The 16,225-nt window shown below is 41.1% G+C and overlaps 1 protein-coding gene across 19 annotated transcripts in view; it reads right to left on the bottom strand.

Moving 5' to 3' along the window:
* SHOC1 (shortage in chiasmata 1) overlaps window positions 1–16,225 on the bottom strand; it is a 262,135-nt gene that overhangs the window by 108,928 nt on the left and 136,982 nt on the right. For all 19 annotated transcript variants that reach the window (XM_056518636.1, XM_056518635.1, XM_056518660.1 and 16 more), the window contains 3 exons: window positions 12,203–12,282; window positions 7,575–7,796; window positions 2,506–2,967 (listed from right to left, as the gene is read on the bottom strand). In XM_056518636.1, coding sequence (XP_056374611.1) covers window positions 2,506–2,967; window positions 7,575–7,796; window positions 12,203–12,282 — 764 coding nt within the window. The remainder of the gene's footprint in view (window positions 1–2,505; window positions 2,968–7,574; window positions 7,797–12,202; window positions 12,283–16,225) is intronic.

The following is a 16,225-nucleotide window of genomic DNA, read 5'->3' as shown; positions in this document are numbered from 1 at the left end:
CAGGTCTCAGAAGAGAAGGAGTCACATTTGGCTTTTTTGAAGGAAATTTTGCTCTGGGGGCATGCCGCATTTAGGAAGCCCCTATGGTGCCAGGACAGCAAAAAAAAAAACACATGGCATACCATTTTGGAAACTAGACCCCTCGGGGAACGTAACAAGGGGTAAAGTGAACCTTAATACCCTACAGGTGTTTCACGACTTTTGCATATGTAAAAAATTTTTTTTTAAATTTACCTAAAATGCTTGGTTTCCCAAAAAATTTACATTTATACAAAGGGTTAAAGCAGAAAATACCCCACAAAATTTGAAGCCCAATTTCTCCCGATTCAGAAAACACCCCATATGGGGGTGAAAAGTGCTCTGTTGGCGCACTACAGGTCTCAGAAGAGAAGGAATCACATTTGGCTTTTTGAAAGCAAATTTTGCTCTGGGGGCATGCCGCATTTAGGAAGCCCCTATGGTGCCAAGACCGCAAAAAAAAAACACATGGCATACCATTTTGGAAACTAGAGCCCTCGGGGAATGTAACAAGGGGTTAAGTGAACCTTAATACCCCACAGGCGTTTCACAACTATTGCATATGTAAAAAAAATATATATTTTTTTACCTAAAATGCTTCTTTTCCCAAAAACTTTACATTTTTAAAAAGGGTAAAAGCAGAAAATACCCTCCAAAATTTGAAGCCCAATTTCTCCCGAGTACGGCGATACCCCATATGTGACCCTTAACTGTTGCCTTGAAATACGACAGGGCTCCAAAGGGAGAGCGCCATGCGCATTTGAGGCCTAAATTAGGGATTGCATAGGGGTGGACATAGGGGTATTCTACGCCAGTGATTCCCAAACAGGGTGCCTCCAGCTGTTGCAAAACTCCCAGCATGCCTGGACAGTCAACGGCTGTCCGACAATACTGGGAGTTGTTGTTTTGCAACAGCTGGAGGCTCCGTTTTGTAAACCGTGGCGTACCAGACGTTTTTCATTTTTATTGGGGAGGGGAGGGGGGCTGTGTAGGGGTATGTGTATATGTAGTGTTTTTTACTTTTTATTTTATTTTTTGTGTTAGTGTAGTGTAGTGTTTTTAGGGTACAGTCGCACGGGCGGGGGTTCACAGTAGTTTCTCGCTGGCAGTTTGAGCTGTTGCAGAAAATTTGCTGCAGCTCAAACTTGCAGCCCGATACTTACTGTAAGCCTCCGCCCATGTGAGTGTACCCTGTACATTCACATTGGGGGGGACATCCAGCTGTTGCAAAACTACAACTCCCAGCATGCGCTGACAGACTGTACATGCTGAGAGTTTTAGTTTTGCAACAGCTGTAGGCACACTGGTTATGTATCACGGAGTTTGTGACCTTACTCGGTGTTTCAAAACCAGTGTGCCTCCAGCTGTTGCAAAACTACAACTCCCAGCATGTACGGTGCATGGTGTAAGGTGACTGCTGGGAGTTGTAGTTTGCAACAGCTGGAGGCACACCGGTCGTGAAACACTGAGTTAGGTAAAAAAAAACTCTGTTTCACAACCAGTGTGCCTTCAGCTGTTGCAAAACTACAACTCTCAGCAGTCACCGACAGCCAACGGGCATGCTGGGAGTTGTAGTTATGCAACCAGCAGATGCACCACTACAACTCCCAGCATGCACTTTAGCTGTTTGTGCAAGCTGGGAGTTGTAGTTATACAACAGCTGAAGGTACACTTTTCCATAGAAAAAATGTGCCTCCAGCTGTTGCAAAACCATAAGTCCCAGCATGCCCATAAGGGAATGCTGGGAGTTGTGGTGGTCTGCCTCCTGCTGTTGCATAACTACAGCTCCCAGCATGCCCTTTTTGCATGCTGGGAGCTGTTGCTAAGCAACAGCAAGAGGCTGTAACTCACCTCCTGCTGCTGCTTCATAGCAGGAAAGTCCCTCGCCGCCGCCGTCGCTCCTGGGGCCCCGATCCCAACATGGACGCCGGGGATCGGGGTCCCCAGCACCCGGGGTCGTCTTCCCGCACCCGCTCACGCCCTCCGGAAGAGGGGCGGAGCGGGTGCGGGAGTGACACCCGCAGCAGGCACCCTGATTGGTCGGCCGGTAATCAGGGCGATCGTGAGGTGGCACCAGTGCCACCTCACCCCTGCAGGCTCTGGCTGTTCGGGGCCGTCAGAGACGGCCCCGAACAGCCAGTAATTCCGGGTCACTGGAGACCCGATTGACCCGGAATCGCCGCAGATCGCTGGACTGAATTGTCCAGCGATCTGCGGCGATCGCCGACATGGGGGGGCATAATGACCCCCCTGGGCGATATGCCGGGATGCCTGCTGAACGATTTCAGCAGGCATCCGGCTCCGGTCCCCAACTGGCTAGCGGTGGGGACCGGAATTCCCACGGACGTATGGATACGCCCTGCGTCCTTAAGGACTCGGAATGCAGGGCGTATCCATACGCCCTGCGTCCTTAAGAGGTTAAACCTTTTTATAGACATGACATACAACCTATAATGGACATAAAGGACATACAGACATGTAAACTACCTTGAGATAACACTTTCTCTTCATGTTTGCATTCACTGTGGCCTATTGAGCTCTTGGTTCTAAGAGCAATGAAACTAGAAAGCAGATCACAATCTTCTTTTTCTTGGTTATCATGCCCGCTTAGACCTCCATCCACAATTTTCTTAGATTGCTGTTGACTGCTACTAGCTTGGCTCACATAGCTAACAGATAATATTTCTTTTACTGGTGTTGGATACTGCTTTTTATCTTGAGTTAAAGGTAGACATTCTTTTGCTTTATCTGCGTTGTCTCCATGCGTATCTACTTTCATATTATCTGTAGTTATGTCTGCATTATTGGAAGTATCCATACAGGTCACATTGTTCTGTGAGGAGGAGGAATGTAACATGGATACTGAAAAATCATTACTGGATGACTGTTGTTTCCATTTGTAAACGCTAGTCTTCTGCTTTATTGGAGAGTCCTTCTCTTCTAAAACTCCTGAAACAAATGTAAGGGAATGGAACAACAGTTATAACTTAGCTAAGTAACTTGTAAATATGAGAGTAGATGTACATATTTTATATGTATGCAAGGAAACTAAACATATTGGTTTATTCAGACAGAAATCTAATAATGTAGCTTAATTGAAGAAAAATATGGCCAATACAGTTATAAACTGCTAAAAGAGTTTCTTGTACAAGTCAGTCTGACCCAACAGAGTCATTCCATGGGTTCAAACTGTGTTAAAGTGTTAATACAGCAGGGCTACTAAGGTGCAGACATAAACATCCCCATTTGGCTACACTGAAAATATCCTGAACATATCCTGAAAAGATGAAGATTGGACCCTCAAAATCATTCTTCCTTACTGGTCTAGAGAAACCCTCGTCTAGAGAAAAAAAAAGTTAAACACACATACACACTTTCACACACACACACACACACACACACACACACACACTATTAAACACAATATTAAAATACATTACTGATAAAAAATAATGATAATAATTATAAAAAATATATTATTTTTACATTTAAATGGCCCCTTTCTACATTTTTATTATTGTCGGCTAAATTTTTAGGTCCCTGCCCGCCCACATAAATTGATCCCTGTTTAAAAATGAACATTAACATTTTTTTTTCTGCCTTTCAATTTTTGGTAGCGGGCAGGAACCCGAAAATTCAGCACTCAATATTAAAAATGGGGCTAAAAAAGTAAAGTGAAAATTAAAAAAAATTATGATTTAGAACAAAAATTAGAAAAAAAAAATTATGAAATGAGCGCTGAATTTTCTGGTCCCTGCCGCTCCCGAAAATTGAAAGACAAAAACAAAAAATGGTAATGTTAATTTTTAAACAGGGATCAAGTTATGTGGGCAGGCAGGGACCTAAAAATGTAGCTGACAATAATAAAAATGTAGTGTGCGTGTGTTTTTCACTTTTTTTTTCTTTAAAAAAAATATTTTTAGGTAGTACTACTACTCCCAGCATGGAACACACTGTTACATGATGGGAGTAGTAGTTCCTGTACTAATAGACAGATCTCGCTGACACCTGATGCGATTGTCCATAATATAGCAGAGATGCGGATCGGTTCTATACAGCGCTCGCATCTCTGCACTATACACCCAGCCGGCCAGTGATGTGAATAGAAATTCACATCACTCATTCATATTTTCCATCCAGAGTGGGGATTGGCCAGAGGGTGGCAGAAAATCCCTGCTCTCAGCGGGAAATATGAATGAGTAAGTGGCCGGTCGGAGTACAGAGCAGAGATGTTAGCGCAGGAGAAAGCCGCTCCGCATCTCAGGGATGAAGGTTGATCGCAGCGGGTCAGGAGTGACACCCGCTGTGATCTGTCCTTAGCTGCAGGTACCACTGCTCTCAACATGGAGCACACTCTTTTCCATGCTGGGAGCTGTAGTACATGCATTAATAGACAGACCGCAGCGAGTGTCACTCCTGACACCCGCTGGGATCCTTCTGTATAATGTATAGATGTGGCCGGCCGCTCTTCTATGGTCCCCTGCACTGACGTATATAAACTCCTATTCATATTTCCCACAGAGAGTTGTGATTGGCTGGAACCATCTGGCCAATCACAGCCCTCTGCGGGAGATATGAATAGGTGTATATATATGGCAGTGCAGGGGACAACAGAAGAGCGGCCGCTGCATCTATACATTACACAGGAGGATTTCAACGGGTGTCAGAAATGACACGGGTGATCTGTCAATTAGTACAGGTACTACTACTCCCATCATGGAACCGTGTGTTCCATGCTGGGAGTAGTAGTACTACCTAAAAAAAAAATATAAAAAAAGAGTGATAAACAAACACTACATTTTTATTAGGCTTTTTTCACACTATAGATTATTATTAAACACCCTTTTTCTGTATTGTATAATAAAAAAAAACAGATGTATAATAACAGATGAAATAACGGCTATCAAAATAACAGCATATTCATCTGTTAAGACCCGTTATAACATCCATCATGTACTGTTATTTTATGGCCATTTTAACACCTCTGCCTACAGACTCCCGCAGCTGGGACTACTACTACTCCCATCATGGAGCAGACTTATTTCCATGATGGGAGTAGTAGTTCCCCGGCTGTGGGAGTCTGCTGGTGACTTTGGAGGCTACATTAGTGTTTGTACTACTACCCCCATCATGGAATAAACTCTGTTCTATGATGGGGGTTGTAGTACAGGGGCTGAGGGATTGATGGCACTGGGTTTCACTTCTGAGACCCGATGCGATCAGAAGATATTAAACAGGGGAGCGGGCGGCATGCTCCACTCCCCTGCGATGTATGGTGTATTTTTACTTTCATTTTAAAATTCCCCCCTGGGAGAATGGCTGGTACAGAGGAGCCATTCAGGGCTCCCAGCAGGGTTTTTTAAACTTGCCTGCTGCCCAGTCATCTTCTAGCGCTGTCACAGTGCACAGCAGGGACATGCTATTCCATTCCCTGCTGCTCTTCTCTGTACTTGACAGAGAGGAGCAACGGAAAATGCTGCCCGCTCCCCTGTTCAATAACTTCTGATCGCATCGGGTCTCAGAAGTCAGAGTCTGTTCCATGATGGGGGTAGTATTAAAAACATTAATGTAGCCTCCGGCAGACTCCCGCAGCCGGGGTACTACTACTTCCATCATGGAAAGAAGTCTGTTCTGCTGGTAATCCCGGCTGCAGGAGTCTGCCGAGGGCTGATACCAACAGATGAAAAACTGATGCAAATGGATGCCACTAAATGTCATTCCTTTGCATCAGTTTGCATCCGTTATTAGAATGATCCTTTTAGGAGGCAATAACAGAGAAAATATGAACTTTAGTGATCCAAGAACGTGATGGAGATACCTTTTTTTAATAAAATTTCGTAGGGTACCATTAATTTTTTTTTTTTAAAGATACAGTAGTGATGGAACATTTTTTATTTAACAAAATGTATCTTTATTATAACGAAATTTTAATTAATTTAAACAGGGATAAATTTATGTGTATGTGGGCAGGCAGGGCACTAAAAATGTAGCCGACAATAATAAAAATGTAGTGTGTGTTTTTTTTTTGTTTTTTTTTTAGGTAGTACTACTACTCCCAGCATGGAACACACTGTTCCATGATGGGAGTAGTAGTACCTGTACTAATTGACAGATTGCCTGTGTCACTTCTGGCACTGCCGTATATATACACCTATTCATATTTCCCGCAGAGAGCTGTGATTGGCCAGAGAGTTCCAGCCAATCACAACTCTCTGTGGGAAATATGAGTAATAGGTATATATACGTCAGTGCAGGGGACCATAGAAGAGCGGCTGGCCGCATCTATACATTTATACAGGACGATCGCATCAGGTGTCGGAAGTGACACTCGCTGCGATCTGTCTATTAATGCAGGTACTACAGCTCCCAGCATGGAGCAGAGTGTGCTCCATGTTGGGAGCATTAGTACCTGCAGTTGAGGACAGATCACAGCTAGTGTCACTCCTGACACCCGCTGCGATCATCCTAACTATTACAGAGATGCGAGCACAGGAGAAAGCCGCTTGCATCTATACATTATACAGGATAATCGCAGGGGTGTCGCTAATTAAGAAATTCTTTATTTAGAATTGAGTTGAAGTTCGAATTCGGTCCGAATCGAATTTTTCATGAAATTCTGAATTAATTCCACTTTGTCAGATTCGATTCGCTCATCTCTATTTACAACATTGCACTGTCCACAAGGTGCGGTGAACATTTTTTCGCAGACAGCACCATTCCCTGAATGCAGGGCAGACATATTTTGGCTAGTTTACTATCTTTCTCCAAACTTTGTCCCAGAAAGAGAAGCCTATGAACCCACATAAGAGAAAATCAGGCTGGGTTCACATCACGATTTGAACCTCCGATACACAGAGACAATTTCGGAAGCTCAAATCAGCTGAAATTGTATCTGTGCACGGACAGGTACGGAGCTATTTAACTTATGTGGGGCTGCGGACCCGATCGTAGTCAGCCAGTGACTATGATCGGGTCATTTTCTTAGGGGATCCGATTTTTGACACGGACTGAAAACATCTGCAGAAAGAATGAACCTGTTAATTTGTTCATTTCAGTTCCAGAACTGAAAGAACGAACAGGCTCATTCTTTCTGTTGACACGAAAATCATAATTTCTGTGCCAGAAACATCTGGCACGGAAATTCCGCGTTTACACAGCGCAGCAGAATCCTGTTGAGGAGACTCACAAGCAGGGGATCCACCTCTATGACATCCAAAAGTGCAAAAAGAGCATATGGACATTGGTTGTCCTCAGAAGAACATGCCACACTGTAGTCTGTACGATGCCTTTGTGCACTTCTGTTTGTAAAAGTATTACTTCTAGTAAAGAATGGTGTACATGAAATGCATGCTTTTGAATATGCCACTAAACAATGGATACAAATGTATGAATGTTACCCCTTACATACTACTGTGATTCTATGTAGTAAAATTCTAGCATCTAGCATCAGAATCACTTTTCATGATAAATGAGATATCAGTGGCAGAAAACAGTTTATATTTCTATGATTTATGTCATGTAAATTGTGATGGTCTACCTGGCCAATATAAACTTACCATTCAGCTTGATGAATGACTCATTCTCATTTGGAATTAAGTTTGTTGTACTGGAAATATTCATTCTCAATTTTTCTATGATACAAGGGTCTTTTGTGTTTGATCTCAGTTTTCTCCAGTCTTCTTCCAAAGTAACAAGAACAGATGTATCTGGATTGATGGATAGCCTTCCTTTCACTTCCTCAATACTAAGGTGCTCTGATTTTTCCTTAATAAATGGAACTGCAAAATGCAACACCTAGTTATTTAAGTCTCCCCTAACTTATTGCTGACATACTAATAAAACCTACGGTAACTAACAATAAGTACGAGTCTGGTTAATATCTAGTATCTAATGTGACCTGATACACTACATTGAAGCATGTAGTCATGAACTATTAGTAAGGTGTGTATATAGAGAATTGTATTTGTTATTGAATTATAACACAGATATGCTTGTAACACATATAACCATATGTATTAGGACAGTACGGCAGGTTTGGGGTAACATTTACCTAAAGGCAAATGTTATATTTGAAAATATGACACACCATCCATCTCAAACAAATTAGATAAAATAAAACAAGTCCAAACAAAAGGACAGCAGAGTGGTATGTATGGGACATGCAATACAAGTCGCATACCCTCCAGCATTTAGAGGAATAATTTGGAGTTGTATGAGAAAGTTGTGCTGCAGTCATATCTTTGGTGCTTTCAGTATCTAGGGACGTCATTCACTGTGCCAAAGATGAATCTAGATTCTGTACTGACAAGCTGAATACTGAAGCATTCAATGCTAAAAGGGCAATTTCAAGGCCTTTTTCAATTATCATAACACTGTAATATCTGCAAAATAGTTTGACCCATGTTGCCCATCAGACTCCTTATTTTGTATTTTTTAGGCCACTTTCTCTCAACCATTACAGTGCCTTGTGAGAGTATTCACTTCCCTTTGTGTTTTTGCTGTTTTGTTTAATCATAACCTTGAATTAAAATACATTTTTATTTAGTTTTTATGTAATGCACCTGACAAAATAGTTCAAATTATAACCCAAACCTGGGAGATAAAAAAAAAACATCCCAAACTTTAAACATCCCACAGAGCACCATTATATCCATTATAACTACAAATACACCTATGATAAAAGTCGACCATCATAAGAGCGGGCAAGGAGAGCATTGCTCAGAGATTTAATAATAAAACTGAAGGAGCTCCAAAGATCCACAAAGGGATGAAAGTATCTGTCCATAGGATCACTAAAAGGCATACACTTCACAAAGTGGGACTTTACAAAAAAAAAAAAAACCTTTAGAAAAAAAACTAATTTGGAGTTTACCAAGCAGCATGTGGCAGACCCCCCAAACACATGGAAGAGAATTTGGTCAAATGAGGATAACATTTTACTTTAGAAAAGAAACCTGTGGTGCAAACCCAACACTTCCTATCCCATAATTCCCAGGGTGAAGCATCGTGGTATCTTGTATCATGCTGTGGAGAAACCTTTCATTGGCAGAAACTGGAAAACTGGTGAAGAAGTAAAGAGAGATGGCAGTACATAGAGTTCAATTCTTAAGGAAACTGTTTTAGTCCACCAGAGACTTGAAACAGAGGTTTACATTCTAGCAGGATAATGGGGGGGATTTATCAAAACATGTCCGGAGGAAATATTGCTGAGTTGCCCATAGCAACCAAACAGATTGCTCCTTTCATTTTTCAGAGGCTTTTCAAAAATGAAAGAAGCGGTCTGATTGGTTGCCATGGGCAACTCTTTCTTCTGGACAGGTTTTGGTAAATCTCCCCCACTGACTTTTAAATACTGTTAAAGGTACATTGGATGGGTTGTAAAGAGTACCAGTCACCAAACTAAACTTTTAATATATTGTTCCCTTTTACAAGACACTTTTACTATTTACTTGCTGTTAAAATTCTCAACCTTTATATGTTTTTAATGTGATTGAATAAACGGCCACTAGGTGGTTCTGTTCTGTTTCCTGCCGCAAGTCAGTTAGTTTGGTCTCCTCCCAGCCTGGCAGAAGACCAAACTCAGAAAGTGCCTGCGGGGGCATGGTGAGGCACAGCTCTGTAGGGGAATGCCCACATTCTCCTGCCGGGAGCTCACACATTGTGAGCAAGGGGAAAGGTATGATACAGAGCTTTTTAAAGCTCTGATTTTTTTTTTAATAGCAGGAGGGGTGTTCGGAGTAGTTAGGGAATTTAATCTGAGTTAGTTTAGAAAATATGGCTTGATGACAGGAACTCTTTAAGGGAAACATTTTAATGTACTGGAATAGCCTAGTCACAACCCAGACTTGAATCCAACTGAAAATCTGTGGCATGACATGAGTAATGCTGTACACCAACAACCATCTAACTTAAAGAAGTTAAAGCACTTTTTCCTAGAAGAATCTGTAGTTGCATCAAAAGATGGCTCCACAAAGTACTGTCTATCAGGGGATTAATACTTATACAAAAAAAATGTTTTTGCCTTAATTTTTGTTTGCATCGAACTAAAAATATCGAGCACCATCAAAGTGAAAGGCATGTTGTGTGAATCAAATGATACCCCCCACACCAATCCATTTTAATGCCATATTAAAAACATATTTAATGCCATATTCACATGGCACTCATATATATATATATATATATATATATATATATATATTCATAGAATGTTGTAGAATCTTGCAGAATACTTTAATGGACTAACAGTACTTTGTAGAGAGCATTTTTAGGAAAAGCATTTCTGGGCACATAAGCAGAAAACACATATGGTCTCATCTCACAAATATTCATAGTGTTAAAACAACAGATGTAGAGAATTTACACTAAGTTGGACCATAAATTGTCCAGCTTTAGAACCATAGGGGGATAATCATCAAAACCTGTCCAGAGGAAATGTTGCTGAGTTGCCCATAGCAACCAATCATATTGCTTCTTTCATTTTTTAAAAGACCTCTGAAAAATGAAAGAAGCGATCTGATTGGTTGCTATGGGTGACTCAACAACTTTTCTTCAGGACAGGTTTTGATGAATCTCCCCCATAGAGTACATAATCCAGCACTGAAAACTGTGCTAAGAAGCTCAAATCCACATTAAGTTTTATGTTCTTGCAATCATAAAAAATATAATATTGGCTTTTACGGGTACTCCAGCGGAAAACAAATGTTTTCAAATCACCTGGTGTCGGGAAGTTATTCAGATTTGTAAATAACTTATATTTAAAAACGTAACCCTTCCAGTACTTATCAGCTGTTGTATTCTCCAGAGGAAGTTGTATAGTTCTTTCCAGTCTGACCACAGTGCTCTCTGCTGCCACCTCTGTCCGGAACTGTCAGAAACTGTCCAGAGCAGAGAGGTTTGCTTTGGAGATTTGTTCCTGCTCAGGACAGTTCCTGACACGGACAGAGGAGTCAGCAGAGAGCACTGTGGTTAGACTGGAAAGAATTACACAACTTCCTCTGTAGTATACAGTAGCTGATAAGTACTGGAAGGATTAAGATTTTTATATAGAATTAATTTGCAAATCTGTTCAACTTTCTGTTATCAGTTGATTTGAAAACATTTGTTTTCCACCAGAGTACCCCTTTAATGGTTTTTCTTTCTTGTGTGTTTTGGAAATGACCTCTCACTTTCTTGATTTTAGTGAGCTGGGTACAATGGTGTGCAACTTGGGGTGCAATAGTAATTATAAATAGGGTGTTGCATTGGTAAAACCAGTCAGAAACTCAAAAAAACGGATGAAGCTACACAGATTTTCCATTAACCAACATAAAGAAAATGACTATTACATCCCAGTTGGACATCATTTTACCACTTTGGGGTACGTTCACACGTATGCAGATTTGATGTGCAGGATTTGATGCACAGGATTTTCTGTTGCAGATTTCACTGTAAACTAAATGGCTGAGCAGTTTCTAATGGCAGTTACAAATCCTGCGCATCAAATCTGCACAGGATCATGTATCTCTCCATGTCCTACTTAATCACCATTTAGACTCCTTTCCCCCCTCCTTTCTCATCCTTATCTATATAGTCTGTTGTCCTATAGCTGGACAATTTATTGCCCAACTTAGTGTAAATTCTTCACATCTGCTGTTTTAGGCCTTGCATATTTGTGAGATGTAACCTATGTTTTTTCTGCTTATGAGCTCAAAAATGCTTTTGACTTAAAGGGGTACTCCACTGGAAAACATTTTTTTTTTTAAATCAACTAGTGCCATAAAGATAAACAGATTTGTAAGTTACTTCTATAAAATCTTAATCCTTCCAGTACTTATCAGCTGCTGTATGTTCCAGAGGAAGTTCTTTCTTTTTGAATTTCCTTTCTTTCTGAACAAATCCCCATAGCAAACCTCTCCTGCTCTGGACAGTTCCTAAAATGGACAGAGGTGTCAGCAGAGAGCAGCACTGTGGTCAGACAGAAAGAAAATTCATCTGGAGCATACAGGAGCTGATAAGTACTGGATTTTTTAATAGAAGTAATTTACAAATTTGTTTAACTTTCTGGTACCAGTTGATGTAAAAAAAAATGTTTTCCAGGGGAGTACCCCTTTAATAAAAGGAACACTCCTGAAACTACAAAATACATGTGAAATAAACTTATGTTGAATTGTGCTTTAGCTTCTACTTTCCATAGTAATTTTACCTTTAAGTAACAGTGGTTTAACAGCAGAATTGCTCCCTTGGCTTTCTAAAATGTCTTTGTCTGCATCTGTAATGTGAAAGCTTGAACACAAAAGCTAAATCTGATTAATGTCTGTAATTATGGTGCGGTTATTAAAGCATCTGGTAAATTAAAAGTGTTAATAATGTATAAAGCAGATTTTTGCCCCAAAAATAAATAACTGCCATACTAAATCTAACATTTCTTTTTTCTAAGTAGTTTTACCTACAGTGATATTGGAATGCTTCTATTTTGTTCAGGTGGTGCAGACACATTGGTTGTCACTTTGGAATCATTTTTTAGAAACTCAATTTTAATTGATCCTGACAACATGACAGTTTGCCATCAGTCTCTAAGAATCTAATCCAAAATTGACAACAAACACAGCTGCACATCTTGTCATTTTGCAAAAATTCCATAACTTAACAGAAAAGTTACAATTGTATACACTACATATTGCTCTAACATCTGATTTACCAGTAAAAAGAAAAAAATTTTTTTCTTGTATATGGAAATCCTTCTTAGAGGGGTTATCCAGCTTAGAAAAATGTATCCCCTATCCAAAGCATACGGGCTGTGTCAGATCATGGGGTCTGACCGCTGGGACTCCCTTTCCATCTCCTGCACGGTGCTCCAGCTCTTCTGGTGCATGGAGCAGGGGTTGGCATGCATCTCTATGGGAGAGCAGAAGGGTCGTGTATCCCCAGCTCTTCCATAGAGATGCATGTAGGGGGCTCCGTCTAGCAGGAGAGCAGAGGTGCCGGACAGGAGGTCCCAACGGTTGGATCCCCATGATCTGATACTTATCCTCTATCCTTTAAGTAAGGGATATGTTTTTCTATGCTGGACTACTCCTCAAACCCTTTGCCTTCATATGACTACACATTAAGATATGTTCATTTAGGCATAAAATGCAATGTTTTGGATGTGGAAAAGTCTGCCCAAAACCCCACTGCCATTGACTGTAATGGAAGCAGGAGAAATGCGCTAAAAGAAGTGACATTTCTTTTCAGAATGGTTCAGCGTTGAAACTGCCATTGAAGTCAACGGAAGCTTGACTCAGAGAGAACAATGGCATGGCTCTTAACATGGATGAACATACAGTACCCTTATTGGGATTTTACCAACTTGTACACCTACCTGTCCCTTATCTACAGGATAGAGCATAGGTGTCTGACCTTTGCAAGTCTGACAGCAGGGTTCTTTTACAACTCCCAAAGCTTCCATCTGAATGGAGTAACAGTTTGCAAACTCAACTGCTGCTCTATGCATTGCTGAGTTTGGCTACCTTTAGCTGTGATTTGTTGTTATATGGACCACCTGGAGTGACGCCTTTTTTTCTCCAATCAGTGGAGTTCTCCCCTCTATGTGAGGTTTTATACTATGTCTTTTAATGTATATCAATAAAATATATATGTTTTATAATTTTTCTGGTTAAATATCTTTAGCACTCTCGTAGAGAATGAAAGAAGAAAACCCGAATGACAAGGATAATCAGGGCTCTGTGCAGTGGGGACAAACAGGGCTTTTTACACTGAGGACAAGCAGGGCTCTGTGCACTGAGGACAAGCAGGGTTCTGTGCACTGAGGACCAGCAAATATGCGAATTTGCGAAGTGCCAATATTGGTGGTAAAAATTAACATTTCGAATATTTGCACTCAACACTAGTTAAAAAATGTGTATATTTGTGTCCCTGCACAAAAAGCAGGGTTCTGTTCACTGAGGACAAGCAGGGCTCTGTGCACTGAGAAAAAGCAGGGTTCTGTGCACTGAGGACAAGCAGGGCTCTGTGCACTGAGGACAAGCAGGGCTCTGTGCAGTGAGGACAAGCAGGGCTCTGTGCAGTGAGGACAAACAGGGCTCTGTACACTGAGGACAAGCAGGGCTCTGTACACTGAGGACAAGCAGGGCTCTGTGCAGTGAGGACAAGCAGAGCTCTGTGCAGTGAGGACAAGCGGGGCTCTGTGCAGTGAGGACAAGCAGGGCTCTGTGCAGTGAGGACAAACAGGGCTCCGTACACTGAGGACAAGCAGGATTCTGAAATGCTACTCAGAAAATGGCCAAAAAGCACATGGCAGGTATAGGGCTACCAACAACAATTTAACCCAAAGGGTTAACAAAAACTAGAATAAAACTTAACATTTATTATAGAAAAAAAATGAAATAATGAAACTTGTGAGACACACAATTAAAATCACAACTCCATGTACATATCCGATCAATTGTGATATGTTAGTCAGATACACTACATAGTGATTTCTTAACTCCGACCTATTAGAAAAAGTATATATGTCTTTATCTGGGATGAACCATCCCCAATAAGCCTATAACACTCATTCAGTGATGGTATTAATTTGAATCCCGTCATATATGAATCCTGAACAGGGAAATGATGGTCATTAAAGATAATATCTCTTGGAGCTCTCCCAGGGTATAACCCTCTCTCATGGGAGTTTGGTCTTATCCAATAGATATTCCTTAATAATAATCCATCAACAGAATGTTTATATATAGACCAAGTCACACCACTATGCACCGTGGGTACGGGTCTAGAATAGATCTGGAGTCACTATGAGTGAGGCTATATTAGGATATTACATGGAGATGCTGATTAAAACCATAAACTGTCACACACCAACATGTTTCGCCACTCTTGTGGCTTTGTCAAGGAGAATTACTGTCAGCATCAGTGTCTGCTCCACTAAGGTATTATTTATATGATGTCCATGATCCTCCCCTTCTCCCATCATCCAATAATTGCTCCTCTCATATAGCCACCTATCAGCATCACATTCTTCCAGCCCTGTGCCAAAGAGGATGGTGATTGGTGTAGGTTTGAGCAGAAGGATACCTATTGGCACAGGGCTGAAAGAATGTGATGCTGATAGGTGGCTATATGAGAGGAGCAATTATTGGATGATGGGAGAAGGGGAGGATCATGGATATCATATAAATAATACCTTAGTGGAGCAGACACTCAATGCTGTCAGTCATTCTCCTTGACAAAGCCACAAGAGTGGCGAAACATGTTGGGGTGTGACAGTTTATGGTTTTAATCAGCATCTCCATGTAATATCCTAATATAGCCTCACTCATAGTGACTCCAGATCTATTCTGGACCTATACCCACGATGCACAGTGGTGTGACTTGGTCTATATATAAACATTCTGTTGATGGATTATTATTAAGGAATATCTATTGGATAAGACCAAACTCCCTGGGGGAGCTCATTTTCCTGTTCAGGATTCATATATGACGGTCATTTATTATTCATACTCCCGTGAGGAAGGGTTAAACCCTGGGAGGGATTCAAATTAATACATTCACTGAATGAGTGTTATAGGCTTATTGGGGATGGTTCATCCCAGATAAAGACATATAAACTTTTTCTAATAGGTCGGAGTTAAGAAATCATTATATAGTGTATCTGACTAACATATCACAATTGAGTGGATATGTACATGGAGTTGTGATTTTAATTGTGTGTCTCACAAGTTTCATTATTTCATTTTTTTCTATAATAAAAGTTAAGCTTTATTCTAGCACATGGAATATCAGGTTTTTGTTAACCCTTTGGGTTAAATTGTTGTTGGAAGCAGGATTCTGCGAATTTGCGAAGTGCCGATATTGGCGGCAAAAATTTGCATTTCAAATATTTGCGCTCTATACTATTTAAAATCGTGTATATTTGTGCCCCTGCAGCTAAGTGTACGTGGACAAGCAGGGCTCTATGCACTGAGGACAAGTAGGGTTCTGTTCACTGATGACAAGCAGGGCTCTGTGCACTGAGGACAAGCAGGGTTCTGTGCAGTAAGAAAAAGCAGGGTTCTGTGCACTGAGGATAAGCAGGGCTCTGGACACTGAGGACAAGCAGGGCTCTGGACACTGAGGACAAGCAGGGCTCTGTGCACTGAGGAAAAGCAGGGCTCTGGACACTGAGGACAAGCAGGGCTCTGGACACTGAGGACAAGCAGGGCTCTGTGCACTGAGGAAAAGCAGGGCA

Source organism: Hyla sarda, chromosome 1, assembly GCF_029499605.1.
Source record: "Hyla sarda isolate aHylSar1 chromosome 1, aHylSar1.hap1, whole genome shotgun sequence".
Classification (NCBI taxonomy): domain Eukaryota; kingdom Metazoa; phylum Chordata; class Amphibia; order Anura; family Hylidae; genus Hyla; species Hyla sarda.
The sequence above is the reverse complement of the archived record's forward strand: the minus strand, read 5'-3'. Positions and strand labels throughout refer to the sequence as shown.